The sequence below is a fragment of the Homarus americanus genome, unplaced genomic scaffold (assembly GCF_018991925.1).
Source record: "Homarus americanus isolate GMGI-L3 unplaced genomic scaffold, GMGI_Hamer_2.0 scaffold58499, whole genome shotgun sequence".
Lineage (NCBI taxonomy): Eukaryota > Metazoa > Arthropoda > Malacostraca > Decapoda > Nephropidae > Homarus > Homarus americanus.
In genome coordinates, this window is record NW_024739292.1 from 26,048 (window position 1) to 42,009 (window position 15,962).

At 41.9% G+C, this 15,962-nt stretch overlaps 1 protein-coding gene across 5 annotated transcripts in view; it reads right to left on the minus strand.

Moving 5' to 3' along the window:
* Positions 1-15,962, minus strand: part of LOC121874460 (agrin-like) — a gene marked incomplete at its 3' end in the record, with an annotated part of 53,284 nt that overhangs the window by 21,273 nt on the left and 16,049 nt on the right. For 3 of the 5 annotated variants that reach the window (XM_042378580.1, XM_042378575.1, XM_042378576.1), the window contains 8 exon segments: positions 4,277-4,597; positions 5,994-6,212; positions 6,689-6,803; positions 7,047-7,141; positions 9,768-9,797; positions 11,413-11,625; positions 12,022-12,237; positions 15,770-15,849. In XM_042378580.1, coding sequence (XP_042234514.1) covers positions 4,277-4,597; positions 5,994-6,212; positions 6,689-6,803; positions 7,047-7,141; positions 9,768-9,797; positions 11,413-11,625; positions 12,022-12,237; positions 15,770-15,849 — 1,289 coding nt within the window. 5 annotated transcript variants of the gene reach the window in all.

Consider the following 15,962-nt stretch of genomic DNA (forward strand, 5'->3'; position numbering starts at 1 on the left):
GCTAGGTCAGGAGTCAGGGTATAGCTAGGTCAGGAGTCAGGGTATAGCTAGTCAGGTATCAGGGTATAGCTAGGTCAGGAGTCAGGGTATAGCTAGGTCAGGAGTCAGGGTATAGCTAGGTCAGGAGTCAGGGTATAGCTGGGTCAGGGGTCACAGTATAGCTAGTTCAGGGGTCACAGTATAGCTAGTTCAGGGGTCACAGTATAGCTAGATCAGGGGTCAGGGTATAGCCAGGTCAGGAGTCACAGCATAGGTCGGGGGTCACAGCATAGGTCAGAGGTCATCACAGTCTAGGTCAAATAACATAACGTAAGCTACTGTAAACCATTGATATTTAAAGGCGAAGGAATCGTATGTTTAACGAAGCAAGGACGAATAGCAGGAGCAGCAACAGCACTCATCAGAGAAGACAGAACAACACAGAGAGAGAGAGAACAAATAATGTAATAAAGAAGGAAATGGGAGACAAATGAGATAGGTACAAGGAAGAATGCTAAGACAGGTTATGATAGAAGGTGGGTGTGAGAGAGGTAGATAGATTGATAGATAATGAAACCTGAAAAAAAAAAGTCATGATGAAAGATGTGGATGAGGAGCAGACGAGGATAAAGTAAGGAGATAAGGATATAGAACAGAGGATAGACAGGACAGGCAAACAGACAGACATGAGCGTTAGTACAGACTATAGGAAGGATCACCACACACACACACACAGACACACAGCTTACAAACACACTACAGTAAACAAACTACAGTACACATTGACAAAGGAAAGACTATATATCATTTTTTTCCTTCTATATTAATGTTATAATGTTATGCTTGCACTATAAAGGTATCATTAACACAAACGTCCAAGAATGTCTAGTGTGTGTGTGTGTGTCCCTCCATTCCGTAATTACATTCACATGCAATTTATACGACGAACATACGGACATTCTCAAGCTATTTGCCAGCAGTGACACTCTTCATTTATGTGGGATGGGAGGGAGTGGGTGTTTCAGGACTGCCCTCAAACATCGAATACGTCCTCTCAACCATCGTCAGAAGCCCTCCTTCCTGGCCTCGAGTTATCCTGTTAGCACTTTTGGCCAGTAAGCAACACAGGGAAACTCCGACTGAGCTTGACATGACCTAGTTTGGAACATTGTTTAACAGGTTACTATAATTCTGGCCATCCCAACTCTCCCATCATCAGACGACAACTTGTGCGCCACACACACTACTGATTCACACTACACACAGCTCCTCCATGGAACAGTCTAGTTCCTCACTGCGACGTCCTTAAAACTAGGCTTAGGTCATTCCTGTGATCTCTGATGCTTCTGTTGCGACAGTTATGGCTTTCAACTTGTATACTGTATGTGGACTAAAACACACACACACACACACACACACACACACACACACACACACACACACACACACACTTTCCAGAAGAGGTACCCAGAATCCAGCGTGTCGCTTTCATTATGTTGCCTCTGTCCCTCTCTACCTGGGGGTTGGATTCTCACCTACACTTCCGTTAATTTGTCCCCTACACGGTTCACTCGAGGGTCCGTTAGATGTGAACCCCTCTCCCTCCAGCTAACAGATTATATGGAGAGAGAAGTCCGTTATATGGAGAGAGAAGTCCGTTATATGAAGTGAGAAATCCGTTATATGGAGGCTTCACTTTATATCGTACGGATAACCCGCAGCACCAACAGGGCAGATGTTACCGACCATCCCAAACACCACAGGGCAATAATTCCTGACGCAGTAACACCTTCGTCACACAAGACACACACACACACACACACACACACACACACGATTCGAGGTATGTTGTCACTAACGGGAACAACATGACACTGGTCACTGAAGCTAATGAAATTCACAGACACCTTCAGGAGGGTTTGTTTCTTTACACTGTGATCGCTGCTCTAACTAGTTAACCGATTATCAAAACACTGGAGTAAATTTTCAGTTCACACATAATAGTCCCTCTGGTTTTCATTATCCTTTGATAAGAAAAAAAATGTGGTTGGAAATATCTTGGGTACGAAGTTGGTCAAATAGGAAGTTTATGTAAATACAATATTTTTAGCCCTCACGGTTAAAGGCGTCGACTTATTACACGGAACTTCTGTCAGTCTTCACGATTGAACAATGAAAAATAAAATAAAATTGTAAACTCATTAATATAAAATCAGTCAAACCATTTCTTATATCACGCAAATGAACCAACCCAATCAAACCTAAACTAACCTCCAAAAAATTTTACCATAAGTCATTAGGTTAAGTTTACAATGGCTCGTTTGGTCTACTGTCAGAATTGATTTAGTCACACGTAGCTTACGATTTGATTGTAAATACTCAAGGCCATACATACCTCATGAATGACATTATACCTTCTAAAGTCCACACTCATTGTTTCCCTTCCTATCCACACTAGGTTTACATAATACAAGTTAAAACGAACAAAAAATAAACAAAATCTAAATATTCTATCCCCAAAACATCCAAGTACTAAGGTTGGCAGCCCTATTCTACACGCACGTTTACCAAACCCCCATCGTTTATCCGCCTCTCCTAATTTACATAATTAAATGCCAGCTAAATACTTTATCTTCGTTACTGTCATATTCCACCCACCTAATCCGTATTTCACCTGTTTCACCTTTAATTCTCAGGCTATATGAGCAACCCTGTGATTTTCTTTACCTATATTTACCAACAAAGTAAATATAGAGGCCACTTTCTTCGCCAAACACACAGTGAGAAAATTTTACCCAGAATGGCTACTCCAAAACGCCATGAACTAAATAATGACGATGCTACACTACATCCGAGAGTTTCGCTTCTTATAACACCTTAAAGGAATCGAGAGTTAATCGACCAATGGAATGAATACAAAACACGTACTCTTAAATTATCATACAATATCTGATTAACATTCATATTATAAATGCCATGCCTCAGAACAGTCGAATTATCCATGCATCAGGTTGAATAAGATTGAGATTATAACAACAACAATGATTTTAAATGCATAACAACGATAACAACGATAACAACATAAAAAAGAATACTGTTATTGATGAACATTTATGAACATTGATCCTGACTTTCACAGACTCCATATGCACCACGTGAGAAGAACTGGTGAACAAAATACAGAACATGTGTTTCTTAAGGTAGACACACCGAAGAACACGAGAACAAAGAGGAAAATGATGAACACTAGAAATGAACAAGAAGAAGAAAACAGGTAAGACAGATAACACTTATCTCAGATCGTAAGCAGAACATAGAACACGCGAGTCAAGAACAATCAACCAACAAGAACACAGAACAAGTACCACAGGAAGACAGAACACGATAAAGAATATGGTATAACAACAAACAAGAACACTGAACACGTATACCTCAAGAGCCAGACAGAACACTGAACATGATAACGTGTAGAACAAAATGTCAACAATACCAGACACTACATGGGGAGTGAACACAATGAGAGAGAGAGAGAGAGAGAGAGAGAGACTGGCAGAGCTCACGATAGTCGAATCGTTTATGGTATAATTGGATCATTAAGTGATGTCAACTGCAGGTAGGGTAGTTTTGGAAATAACCACAGCATTATCACTAAGACAGGAAGATAGCAGGGAACAGTGAATCACAGAATAACGATTAAAACAAATTATTTTCAAAGTATGAAAAATCCTCGAATATTTCTCAACGCTTCTAAGTCTGTTTGGCTTCTCGCGTGTTTTTTCCCTTATTATAGACATAAAGATCGGGAAGAATTATCTAGCCGAGACTATAGGCTTCTCAATGCGCATCTCCTATGGCCATCAATACATGCGTTTGTCTATACTACAACATGCACGCACAAACACGTTATAACATGCACGAGGAACATGTTTCGACACCAAGGACACATTATTGTTAACATTTTAATAAACGCAATATACGTTACAGCATCCATCGATGACAGTTCGTAAAATCCCCCGAAGAGGTCGCCTTAACATGCATGAGGTACACAGAGCAAATGGCCACTTACACGAAGGCCACGCCACAACGCACACGGAGGCGTCAACACACACACACACACACACAAGACACGTCACATGTACGCCGCAGGACACAAGGCAAAACATGCACGAGGTGGTAGGGATTAGCCATGCGGGTTACTGTAGTGGAGAGGTAGGTGTGTGGTGGTAGTGGTCGTGTGGTGGTGGTGGTGGTGGTGTGGTATCCGGGGACATGCGGGGTTGGGGGAGGCAGCTGGTACCTTCACACAGCTCAAGGGGCCTCAGTCTCAGCTCCACCTGCCGCTGACACCCCTCCCTGATCATGAGACACTCGCTGGAGTACATCTTGAGGTCGGAGGCACACACGGGGCTCTGGGGCACGTTGGAGCAGTCCAGCCGGCACGAGCAGCGGGGCAGGCCGTCCCCCAGCACTGTGCACGTCGAGCCGTACTCGCACGTCATCCCCGTGCACACATCCCCCTCGATGCCGTGGTGGCCAACAGGGTGGGCGCGGCCAGGGGGACCAACGACCACCGGAGGAGGGGACGAGTCGCGGGGACTAACCAGGCTTGGGTCATCCTCTGCGTCAGCGCCACCCCCACGAGTATGTACGTTAGTCACAGCCACCACCGGTTAGTACACACACACACATGTACACTTACATGACACACACACATAAACATGTTAAAACATCTAGTACATCGTGGGAACTGTGCAGGTGTGATTGTGTAAGTGTGAGGCCACGTAGTGACGGCAGCGACCAACAGGTGGCAGCAGCAGCAGCGGCGGCAGCAGTAGCTTCAGCAGCAGCAGCGCCACACAAGCAAGGGCAGCCGGGGCCACAACTACAGTGTGTGAGGTGCCACATACTTTTTTTACTCTGTCTTAGTGCTACGCCATCTACCTGGACTAATGCTCCAATGACAGTTCATGTCTGCACAGTTTACACATACTTAGCTCATGTTAGATTACATTCAGGTGTGACTTAACAAACATATAGCTTCAGCTTACATACAGCTTTACATAAAATTTAATCTCTTTGCAATATGGTTCAAGAGGATTTAGAAGGTAAGGTTTAACCTGGGGGATGTGGGGAGGGGTGGAGCTCTCGGGCAAAACACTGGAACACAGTTAAAACATTGCAGGATCTTCAGCCACGTACAAATACATGGGGTGGGGGGGGGGGGTAAAAACTTCAGGAGACAAGATATAATTAACAATATGGATAGACCATTACCTCACATTACGAGGATAAAACCTCTTCATTAATTCTATCCCTGTTCTTTAACGTCCCCAGACCACCACTATGAGCTCTTCCCTTCACCTAACACTCTTCCTGTTCTCCCACAACCCTGTTTTATGTGTTCCTCCACCTCTCTAGTTTTAAGCGGAGTTATGCCTCTATCTCTCTAAACCTGTCACCACACATCGTCTATTCTTATCAAAATATCTCCCTTATCCTATATCCACTAGTCTCCTCTTCTCACTTGCACAATTAAATATTCCCCACTGACGCGACACCACTGCCAGTATTCCTTGATCGAACCCTTCAAGACATCGATAAACCCAATACCTTCCTACAGCCCTACATTCTCTCCTCCTGTTTCCTGCCCCTTGCTCACCCCTATACTTGCCCTTGTACCGTTCCTCCTTGGGGCTCCTATCTCCCCCACTGCCCCCATCTCCTCTCACCTAGGAACACAACTGCCCACATAGTCCCTTCCATCCCCTACCCTCTTGCTCCCTTCCCCAACCTTTCTCCTACCATACCACCTCTGCTCCCTAATACCTAATACCCCCTCCCCTTCTCTCTCCCTTACCACCCCAGCACGAGAGATGCATAGCTTCCTAACACTCCCAGATATAGGTGACTCACGGACTTCTATCTATCCCCTAACCCCTCCTCCCCCCCTCCTCTCCCTTCTACCTGTTCTCCTCACCTCACCACCACCCAGATATTATATACTGTATACTCACTGACGCCAGAAGGTCGCGCCTCTGAACAGTCCCCGACAAAGTTGACTCGTAAACCATCCTCCACCCCACACGCTGCTTTCTGCATCTCGCACTCGTTGACGAAGGTGAGGCCGTTGGATGCACACACTGGCTCACGGGTCGCAGGGCACTGCATGGGACACACACACCGCCCTGCCTCACACCTCGCTCCGTATTTACACACTACGTGCTGGCATAGATCTGAGGGAGAGATATACCATGTGTTAGAATATTTTTCCTCAATTTCCTATTGTGTAAGTACTTCACTTCTTCATGGAGATCTGTTGATGAAAAAGACTGAGATTGAATGCAAGTAACAGACACGAAGAGTATAATAATCACAACACCTTAACAGATATTGTAAATTACAGGTATTTCATATTAATTACCTGTTAATTAGCCAAACGTAAGTCAAATTTACACATAACTACAATTAACGGTTATTATCTTGAAAAGGTAAAAACAAAAATATTGAAAGGTGTAAATATATGAAACTGTACATAGTATATATTGATATCTACACACACACCAGTAAGAACAAAGCATTAGATGTTTTCATTTTGTATAGTTACAGAGGTAGTATTGGTGTTAAGTGTCATCAGGTAGTAGTATCGGTGTTTAGTGTCAGCAGATAGTAATATCGGTGTCAGAAGGTGTCAGCTAGTAGTATAACTCACCACAGTCACCCCTGGAAGCCACGATAACAAACTGCTGCTTCCTACAGGCAGCCACTTTCAGGAGGCACTCGTTGAGGTAAGTCACACCATCCGTCCCACACACTTTGCTGTCAACCTGCATACACACATAAACACTAATTAATACATCATTAAATACATATATGACTATTCAATACACATTTTACAGCTATTATACAATTTAATATATAAAGCTTAAGTAATTAAAATTCTCCAAATTCAAGAAGTATTAATAAAACGTCTTTACTTAAGTATACGCTAAAGAAAACCATCATAGAAAACGGAGACTAAAGAATGGGAGTCGTAGGGTAAACTCAATTATAACTTGAGAATCACTTACCTTGACGCATCCTTCGGGGCATACACATCGCCCTACACCCGCCTCGTCTGCCTCGCACACACCGTAGAATTCACATTGTTTGTTCTCGCAACCAGCTGTCGAGATACGGGGAAGAGGATGAGTGTGGGGAAGTGAAAGCGAGAGAGAAGAATGAATGTAAGAGGATAGAGATGAAGAGAGGATAAATGTAATGTGTAGGAGAGGAAAATGGAGAAGGATGAGTGGGGGACAGAAGATGTGAGAGGGATAGAAGACGGGTGGTGATGAGAGAGGGAGTGAGAGGATGTGTGTGAAAGAAGATTGGTTGTCTGTAGAGAGGAGGAGGAGGAGGAGGGGGAAGTGAGGAGAGGAATGAGTGAGGATGACGGGAATGAGAGGAGGAATGAATGAGTATCAAAGAGGGAAGAAAACTGGGAAGAGGGGGTTAGATACATGAGTGGGAGAGAGGGACAGAGGTGAGAGGGGAAAGAGGGTAATAATAAGGACGGAATAAATGAGGGATGAGAAGGACAGGAGACATAGCTTGGGCAGTGTTGAGATAGAGATTGTTGACTTAGTGAGATAGTGAGGCCACGTAAATTAACCAAAACAAAAACGCAAAATAAAAAAATACCAAATACTACAGAAACAAAAGACAAAAAAAAGGGAATAAAAAGAAACAAGGAATCAAAAGGAATGAAAAAAAAAAACTAAAATGATAATTACAGAAATGAATACAGAGGCACAGAGACATAGTAAGCATAACAAAAACAAACAAATAATTTTTTCTTAAGTTAAATCAGAAAAAAATAATTTATTCATGCACTAAGTCAATCCAAGAACGTAAATATACACAACAACTAAGATCAGTGTAACAAAAAAAAAGTCCTAACACCTATGAGAAAATTCACAATAATAATAATAATAATAATAATAATAATAATAATAATAATAATAATAATAATAATAATTTTTAAGGTACTCTACATTAAACATGCTGAATAAAAGTCTAATATCTACAAATATGCAAAATAAAAGTCTAATATGTACAAAAAATTTCAGGAGTCTAATTTAAAAACAAAATCTAAATCTAAGTTTGAGACAAATTTTTATCCGGAATAACTCTCGTTTCTCTCTATCTAGCCTCCTTCCCTCTCTCTCTCTCTCTCTCTCTTGTCTATTTTCTCAATCGTCTCTTTCTCTCTCTTTCCTTTTCTCTCTCTGTCTCGTCTCCCTCCCTCTCTCTGTCTCTATCATCTCTTTCTCTCATCTCTCCTGGAAAAAAAAAAACCCGCCACACGAGTAAAGGATAAATTCCACCCTGGCAAAATACAGTCTTCCAAAACACCAACTTTACCTTGAACTCGCTGAAACAAAATCAAGGAATATCAAACTACAAACTTTTGACTCGATACAGAAAATAAAACTTTTATTAACATCTCTTGGCAACTGCGCCGCCGGGATGTTTTTAGTCTGTTAAATGCTTGAAGAAAAAGCCTTTAGTGGAAAATGTCCTGATTTCGGTGTTCCAATATTTTCTTCTATCTTTTTTTTTCGATTTTAAGAGTATTTTAAGGTTCGAATTATGGCACCTGACCTCTGTAACACCTGTATATACCTGTGTAACACCTGTATATACCGTACCTGTATATACCTGTGTAACACCTGTATATACCTCTGTAACACCTGTATATACCTGTGTAACACCTGTATATACCTGTGTAGCATCTGTATATACCTGTGTAACACCTGTATATACCTGTGTAACACCTGTATATACCTCTGTAACACCTGTATATACCTGTGTAACACCTGTATATACCTGTGTAACACCTGTATATACCTGTGTAACACCTGTATATACCTGTGTAACACCTGTATATATCTGTAACACCTGTATATACCTGTGTAACACCTGTATATATCTGTAACACCTGTATATACCTGTGTAACACCTGTATATACCTGTGCAACACCTGTATATACCTGTGCAACACCTGTATATACCTTTAACACACACATGCGATATATAAAAGATTCCTCTAACTTGTTAAATAAAATAAAGTTCTCATGCCATGCAGCAGCGAGATACAGATGGGTGCGTGAAGTGGGTGCGTGTGGGCGTGAAGTGGGTGCGTGTGGGAGTGAAGTGGGTGCGTGTAGGCGTGAAGTGAGTGCGTGTGGGAGTGAAGTGGGTGCGTGTAGGCGTGAAGTGGGTGCGTGTGGGGTGAAGTGGGTGCCTGTGGGCGTGAAGTGGGTGCGTGTGGGCGTGTGGGTACGGTGGGCGTGAAGTGGGTGCGTGTGGGAGTGGAGTGGGTGCGTGAAGTGGGTGCGTGTAGGCGTGAAGTGGGTACGTGTGGGCGTGAAGTGGGTGCCTGTGGGCGTGAAGTGGGTGCGTGTGGGCGTGAAGTGGGTGCCTGTGGGCGTGAAGTGGGTGCGTGAAGTGGATGGATCAAAGGAGAGCCATGAGGTAAATAACTGGGGGTATACTGAGTGGTGAGTGGGATGCTGGGGTTAGGAGTGGGGTGCTTGAGTGGTGAATGATAAGTACTGGAGTGGGCTGCCAGAATGGGTTAATGAGAGTGCCAGAATGGGTTATAAATAAGTGCCAGAATAATAAGTGTCAAAGGCGTTGATTCCAGGTGAGTGGGCCGCTGGAACACTCAGGTATAAGAGTGCCGAGTGGGATGAGAAGGGGGGTGAGAGGTGAGGTGAAACAGGTAAGGGCTTTAATTAATTTACCTGAAGGTTCGACGTTTTCCCTCACGTCAACTGTAAAATCAATCAATTAAGAAAAGTAAAAAAAAAATAAAAATTATATTAGATAAAAAAACAATCCAAAAAATAATATCATTACCATTCCACTAATTAGATGCCCTAATTACATGACCCAATTAGCGACAAAACACTCACCCCAATTAACGTTACCAAGAAGAGCAATTGCAATTATAAAACAGCAAATATATATATTTTTTTGGCTTATCTTCCATTGTTTTCAAATAACCACGATTGCTTGTGACGTTAACTGTGTCTTTGTTGATGGAATCAGTCGTGGAATTCAAAGCTTGTTGGAGAATTCAATGTCTATCATGGAATTTAATTACTTATTGCATTATCACTCATTGATGAATTAAATACTTTATGTAGAATTCAATACCAAAAGTAGAATTCAATACCAAGCGTAGAATTCAATGCCAAGTGTAGAATTCAATAGCAATCATTTATTCAGTTACCACAGGAGAATTTAATGCTTACAGTATTATTCATCACCTATTGTAGAATTCAAGAGTAAATGTGAAATTCAATACCTGTAAGATTATTTACTGTACAATTCAACAGCTAATGTAGAATTCAGTGTATAGTCCGGCATATCGTAAAATTTAATATCCATAATAAATTTAAATTGTATTCTATAATTCAAGATAATAATATTATAGGATTCGATACCTATCACAAATTCAATACCTAGTGTTATTTACTGTAGAATTCAACAACTATCACAAACCTCAATATCTATTATAGAATCCAACAGGTATAATTAATCTATTATGAAATCCAACACAGAACCAAATATAGAATTCAACAAGTATAATATAATTCAATGCCTACATCAGAATTCAACAGCTATCGTAAACAAAAAATCCAGCTATTGTAGAACTTAACATTACACCAAACAGCAATAACTCCCAAAGAACGCATTTACCTCAATACCTGGAGCTCATTAACCTAAGTATAACGTTAGAGTGCTGTGACCCGAGATTGACCTATGACCTACACCCTCACCTCTGACCTTTCGTGTGTGGTCAGCTTGGCGGGTGGGGGGGGGAACCTTGTAACGTGAGGTAATGCACTTGACGGGAATGTCACCCCACCTGGGAACTAAACACCGCAAAACCAGGTGAATTATATACCTGTGTGTGTGTGTGTGTGTGTATGTGTGTGTGTGTGTGTGTGTGTGTGTATGTGTGTGTGTGTGTGTGTGTGTGTATGTGTGTGATATAAAGAGAAGAGTTAAGAGAAAAGAGGAGAGAAGAGAAGAGAAAATGTATAATAATAAGATTGGAGAGAGTAACAGGATGATAAAAGGTCAACAAGGCAAACAAAATAGGTGTAAACAACAACAGGATGAGCCATAAATAAACAGTATCATCTGTTTACTACAAAGTTAGAGTAATGAAGACTGTTTGGGATGACAACGGCCCGCGGTAGTTATTGTTACCAGGAAAGACAAATCCCATCCGTGTTACCTGACAGTTCATTATCCTAAAGCGACACTACACCTGTATATGCACTCACTATGGTAATGCACTCAACACCTTCTATGTTAACCTGCTACAGTAAACACCTCTCTCTCTCTCCTACAGCAGCGCCTTCTATGGGTACTCACAACAACGTCCTCTGTATCTGACGGGTATGTCGTGGCGTATTCTGCACGCCTCAGCCCTCAGATGACACTCGTTGTCGTAGGATATGCCATCAGAGCCACACACAGGGTCAAGGTGGGCGGGACACTGTGGGCACTCACACACGGGTCGTCCCTGCCGTTCCACACACACGCCCCCGTGCCCACATACATGGCCTGCACAGGGGCCTTCCTCTCCTGTAGAAGGCAGGGATAAGCAATGTCATGGTAGGTCTCGAACACAAATATTAACCAGAATTTTTTTTTTTATTATTTATTATAACTGACACATTTTGTTTTTATTACAAGACCAAAAGTATTGAGGAATTGTGACGAAAAAGAATTCAATATACCACCGTAAATTATTTTCTATAGTAAGGCGTTCCAATATTTTACAAAAGGACAAAGGAACATCACTTGTCATCACTATACAGTACACCCCAGTGATACGTTGAACACACACACACACACACACACATTATTACCGTAAAAGAGACTTAAAACTATATTCATTAACCAGATTACCATTTATCATAAACAGTACGATGAATTAAACAAGCGTCCGTCACTATACCAGACACCACAAATACTCACCGCACACCCCGATGTAGCTGACCACAATATCAACCTGCTTGACACACACAGTTCGCTGCAGTTCACACAAGTTGTCGTATGTCTGTCTGTCTGAGCCGCAAATAGGGCGGACGACAGGCTCACACGCCGGGGGACACTCACAGCGCGCGATCCCAAACGTGTCGATTTTGCATTCCTCACCGGGCAGGCAGGACAGCCCATCACAAGGGTTCAGTCCTGACACACGTGGAAGAGAAATACACCTGAATTTATCTCATGTTACGCCTTTGTTTTACCTCACGTAAGACAATGTAACAAATGTATCTCACACAAGGTAAATTATTGTACTAAAAACTTAAGACATATTTGGAGTGTTTTTTTTTTCTTATTATTTTTTAACGCAATCAACGCACTTCACGCAACCCAAGTAACTCATCTCAAACAACACACCTCAAGCAACACATTCAACGCACTCACGCAACATATAAAACACACCTTATAAACTATTGGATATCCCATAGGAAAGAAAAATAATGAAAACCAAACAAAAACAGGCATAGTTACAGATAATGAAAGAAAATATACAAAAATAAGGTCGGCGAAGGTCATGGAAGTCGTACCATACACGTACTAAACCCAATAGGCCGACCACTGATAAACTAGTACATAAATGTCATACAGATATATAAGTGAGAAGTTTCCAAATGTTCGTATATTTGTTTAAACAATGAAGAAAATTTGATGAGAAAATCTTGTGGCAGCTGTGGCTGTAGTTGAGTTGCCAATTCATTAATATAATTTTCTTCATTATTTAAGTAAATATACGAGCATTTGGAAACTTCTCATGGCCTTAAATAACAAAGAATAGTTTATTATTATAGAAATATTACCTTTTGTTTGTTTATAATTATTCTGACAGTGATACAGCCGAGAACAGATCCACCAATCACCTTTACATACAGTCTTCCTTTACCAAGTATTGCCAGGTAAAATAGCGAGCACGAGACTCAGGGTGGGGTCTGTGTATCTTTGGCTGACTGTACTATCGTGGACAAAAATTCGCTCCTTCCCAAACTGAAGCAGTATCGACCCGCACAGCACACCCGCACCAGATAACAATCAGGGTAAGTCAGTTCGGAGACTCATTCCCGTGTCTCAGATTCACTACAGGGAGCAAACTTTTGTCCACGATAGTACATGTTGTCAGATGCTGTTGTGTACATTATGGTGTATGTACAGTCCCCTTTATTAGTGGCAGCTCTGTGTTTGTTTACATTTGACAGAAGGAAACTCGCAATAGTAAACATACTATGGAATCAAATATGAACAATATCAAAACAAAACTCAGTGTAATGATTTGTGGAATGTTTATATGACGAGCCCCTGTAAACGCACTAGTGAAGGGGACTGTATATATAACCTGACGAGCCCCTGTACTAGTACTGTACACCTGACGAGCCCCTGTAAACGCACTAGTGAAGGGGACTGTACATATAACCTGACGAGCCCCTGTAAACACACTAGTGAAGAGGACTGTACATATAACCTGACGAGCCCCTGTAAACGCACTAGTGAAGGGGACTGTACATATAACCTGACGAGCCCCTGTAAACACACTAGTGAAGAGGACTGTACATATAACCTGACGAGCCCCTGTAAACGAACTAGTGAAGGGGACTGTACATATAACCTGACGAGCCCCTGTAAACGCACTAGTGAAGTGGACTGTACATATAACCTGACGAGCCTGTAAACGCACTAGTGAAGGGACTGTATATAACCTGGCAGGCCTGTAAACGCACTAGTGAAGGGACTGTAAAGCCCCTGTAAACACTAGTGAAGGGGACTGTACATATAACCTGACGAGCCCCTGTAAACGCACTAGTGAAGGGGACTGTACATATAACCTGACGAGCCCCTGTAAACGCACTAGTGAAGGGGACTGTACATATAACCTGACGAGCCCCTGTAAACCCATAAGTGTACATGTGGTCAGGTGCTGCTGTTGTGTACATTTAAGTGTGTACATCTGGGTAATAACTATACTACTTTATAAACAGTATGACTCGAATGTGATAAAAAACCTTAGTGTTCATACTTATTATCTGTAATCGCAGTAAATCTCTACAGGAACTTTTTTTTTTTAGCATTATGGGGTCAGTGATCGGAGTCATTATTATAAAAAAAATAATAATGCGCCTACTTCAAGTGTGACCTAGTTTAAAAATCCGTATATTCACGAGAACTACAAAAGGAATTAAAACTTTTGACAAACATTAATGACCCCCCAAGTGGAGTTCCTCTCTTGAAAAAAAAAAAATTCTTTACAGTCGAACGCAGCATATCGAGAGGCTTCTATTTTCTAATGGGAAAATTTGTAACTATTTTTTTCTTTTACTTCTGACTAATCATTTTGCCTCGTAAGTTAGAAGCAAATTATTTCCTCTGGTTGTTGAAGGTTAGCGTCTTCAAGTGTTAAGTCATCGTACTCAAGGGGGTTAAGTTATCATATTCAAGGGGGTTAAGTCATCGTATTCAAGGGGTTGACTGGGAGAGAGCGATAGGATGTTAAGGATAGGGCCAGGAGGGGACTGGCAGAAGGCGAGTGTGCTAGGATAGGGCTAGGAGGGGAGGAATGGAAGGTGGTGAGAGGGTATTAGGATGGATGGGACTAGGGGGGAGTGAGGGAGAGCGAGAGGGTGCTAGGATAGTGGCTAGGAGGAGACTAGGCGAGAGCGAGAGGGTGCCAGAATAGGGCTAGGAGGGGACTGGAAGGCGAGAGGGTGCCAGGAAGGGACTAGAATGGGGTCAGTAGTGGGTTCAGAGGGGGCTGGGGGCTGGCTGGGAGGGTGTAACACTGCAGCTGAGTCACCCACCACACAGATCCACATAAATTCTGGCCTTAAGCTTCACCAATAACTCAAATCTATTTACCCCTCAAGCGCGTTCAACACCTTTATACTACCAAACCTAACCTAACCTAACCTAACCATTATGAAATTTTGTTCCTTGGCAATATTTGTTTCTTATAGGCTGTGTCAAAATGGAAATAAATTTGCCTCCGTATTGCAGTGAGAACAGTCATACAAAGTGCTGTTGATGCTTGTTGTTGCAGTTATGTCTGAGTTAATCTAAGACGGTTACAGTGAGTGGATATGATAGGTCCTGCCAGTGAGTGAATGAGTCAGTCAGACAAACTCACATACAGGGATGATGGATTAGTTGTTATTCTTTAGACACCCTGTAATCCTAACCTACACCAACCAGTTAGAATTCTTTCAACACAATTTTCGTCGCCTTGTTTCAGCTACAGCTTTAGTGAGTCACCAGCTCTCTCTCTCATCTCCAGCTATAAAGGGAACATTCAACGCCCGAACCTTTGAGACTAAGACAACAGTTTTCAGTGAAGTATCTCAAGCGACAATACACTGTACTTTTAACACGGTCTAGTAACTGTGTTGGTAGTGTAAACATCACCCAGTTGTTTGAGCCTTTTGTGTGTGTGTGTGTGTGTGTGTGTGTGAATATCTGTAAGTATAAGATGTAAAAATAAACCTATAGATTTTAATGGTGGGGAGGTAAATGGAACAGCCTTTACTCCTGAATGATGGTTACCCAGATAAGAAATGTAAACAAACTCCTTGCTGATTGGACAGTTAACATGTATACCTCTGTTATATGAGTAGAGGACATTACTGCACACATAGATAAGAACAGTTAACCATTAGATGTGCAGTTTCTGGTAACATGAAGAACCACTCCTACTTACCAGCGTCACAGGCACCTCTATAGACGATGGCCAGAGATTTCCTCGCCTTGCACGCCTCCACCTTCTTCACGCACTCGTTCCTGTAACACAAACATAAGCACACACGTCACAACTCATCCAAATATCATAAAAAAACACATAATGAACAAGTTGAAATATGTTATGTTAATTGAAAATATAGAAATTATTAATT